Source organism: Zingiber officinale, chromosome 6A, assembly GCF_018446385.1.
Source record: "Zingiber officinale cultivar Zhangliang chromosome 6A, Zo_v1.1, whole genome shotgun sequence".
Taxonomy (NCBI): Eukaryota; Viridiplantae; Streptophyta; class Magnoliopsida; order Zingiberales; family Zingiberaceae; genus Zingiber; species Zingiber officinale.
This window is the reverse complement of record NC_055997.1, coordinates 134,148,082-134,150,240: the sequence shown is the minus strand read 5'-3', so window position 1 is coordinate 134,150,240 and position 2,159 is coordinate 134,148,082. Positions and strand designations below refer to the sequence as shown.

At 31.4% G+C, this 2,159-nt stretch overlaps 1 protein-coding gene across 1 annotated transcript; it reads right to left on the bottom strand.

The window, feature by feature from the left end:
- Nucleotides 1–733: 733 nt before the first annotated feature.
- Nucleotides 734–1,367, bottom strand: LOC121995370. The gene is made up of 2 exons (XM_042549125.1): nt 875–1,367; nt 734–774 (listed from the first exon to the last, which is right to left on the bottom strand). Exons 1-2 carry the CDS (start codon nt 1,365–1,367, stop codon nt 734–736), a joined length of 534 nt encoding a protein of 177 aa, XP_042405059.1.
- Nucleotides 1,368–2,159: the final 792 nt, after the last annotated feature.

Here is a 2,159-nt window from a genome sequence, read left to right as displayed (position 1 = left end):
TCTTGTTCCTCACTTCCATATAATGATATTTTTGTTCCCTAAGAAAGAGAACTTGAGAATCTAAATTGGAATGCCATGTCAACTCGTCTGACACAGAAAAGAAACTGAGTAAATGCCTATTCATATGTGGTTCTACTACTTCCAGCTCTGCTTATATAATGAAAGGAAACCTTTTGCAGAATTATTTCAACATGCTCTCAAACGAATCATTATTGCAGGTCGTCCAGCTCTAATACATGCACCATTCCCAGTTACACACCAAGAGGTTGATAGGTGGTCACATGCAACGAGCACTGGATAGCATTGATATGGTGATAAAGGGGGTCCATCAAGTACGGGTTAAAGAAAGAAGATAGCAATCGATGTGGAAATTAAAGTCAAAGAGGTCAACATCAGAGGACCAGGGTCGGTCCTAGACTTTGAACGGTCCGGTCCAAAAAAAAAAGGCCCTTTAAATTAAAAAAAAAATAATAAAATGAATACTATATAATAATTCTGTAACAGAGCACATAAACTAAAATCCATAATAATGAAAACATTATATTCAATGGTGCTAATACTCGGTATTAGGAAATGAAAAAGAACTATTACAATTAACTATGAAAAACTGATCTTCTTGCAGTTTTATCTGCAAAGTCATCGATCAATTTTTCATAATTGAGTTTTTCTAAAAACTCATTCTCAATCGAAATCATAGCTAATGCATTCAATCTTGTTTGGGTCATGGTTGATCTCAAATAAGATTCAACAACTTCAATTTAGAAAAACTTTTTTCTGCAGATGCGATAGTCACCGGAATAGTTAATAATATCCTGTATACAATGAATGAATTCGGGAAAAAATTCATTCTTTGCAAAAAAAAATAGTATTTCACTTGTTATTTTTGTTTCCTTTGGTAGAATATGTTGTATGATTTTCAGTTCTTGATATAAGTCATCTCCATCCAAATTTGAAACATCTTGTCTTGTACCATTTTTTCTTTGTAGTTTCCTTTCAAGATTCTTGCAATAAGCTTTCAAGTCCTCATCAATCAATGAACTCAACTTTTCAGCTATGAAAAGAAATCCAAAAAGATTTTCATATTCCTCATATTCATCAAACCTTTTCTTCAATAACCCAATTGTTTGATCTACTATGAACAAGAAATAATGAACTCTAAAAGCTTCCTCAGCAGATTCTTGAGGTAGTTTCGAAGACTCACATGTAACCTCATCAAAATGTCTTTTTCTATATATTTGTCTTTTTTCAGGGAAAACAGGATCAATCTCCATTGTTGAAGCAAGTTCTTTTGCTGTATTGATAGCTTGTCCAAATCCAGATTCTCTATACTCTTCAAAAGAAGCAATTAACACCTTAATCTTGGTCATAGCAACGTCAATAAGCATGTTTTCAGATTGTAAGCTTTTGCTAACAATATTAATTTTACCCAATATATCATACCAAATAATCATACCCACTAAAAACTCAAAATTTTCGAGTTCAAATGTTGCTAAAAACTTAGCTTCACTTCTTATTTTAGAGACAGTGTCTTTTTCTTCTGCAACTTGAAGTAAAGCTTCTCTGATTTGTTGAGCTTGAAGTACCACTGCTTTTACACTTTCAGTATGACTTTCCCATCGAGTGATTGACACTTTCATTACAATTGTTTTCTTATTTTTCTTCATTAACCAAATCTTCAAGTGATGAATTTTTTGATTCTTTGACAACAAATCTGTTGATTGCCCCTCTTTGAGTCTCAATAAATTCTTCAACTTTTTTTCTTTTTTTCCGCTTATCATGTCCTGATAGATACTTCCTAGTATAAGACATTCAAATTTTCTATAAAAAAAATTAAACTCTCAAACAACCACTTATTATATATATTAGACAAGCATTTATTATAAAATGTTCATTTTGCAACCAATCTAATTGAAGGGGATCATCAATGCTAACTAATACAATTATATAAAGGACATAAACTTTTGGCAGCCTTTGTTATTGAATTGCTTCTCCTATTATTATGTAGGTTCCTTCTCTAGTCCTAGACATCTCACTTTAATTGCGCTGAATCTATATAATAAATATATGCCATGATTCTTTTCTATTATTCCTTTTCGCTATATATATAATTTTTTGGAAGAAACATTCAAAAAAAAAATCATACTGTAATAGTTTAAACT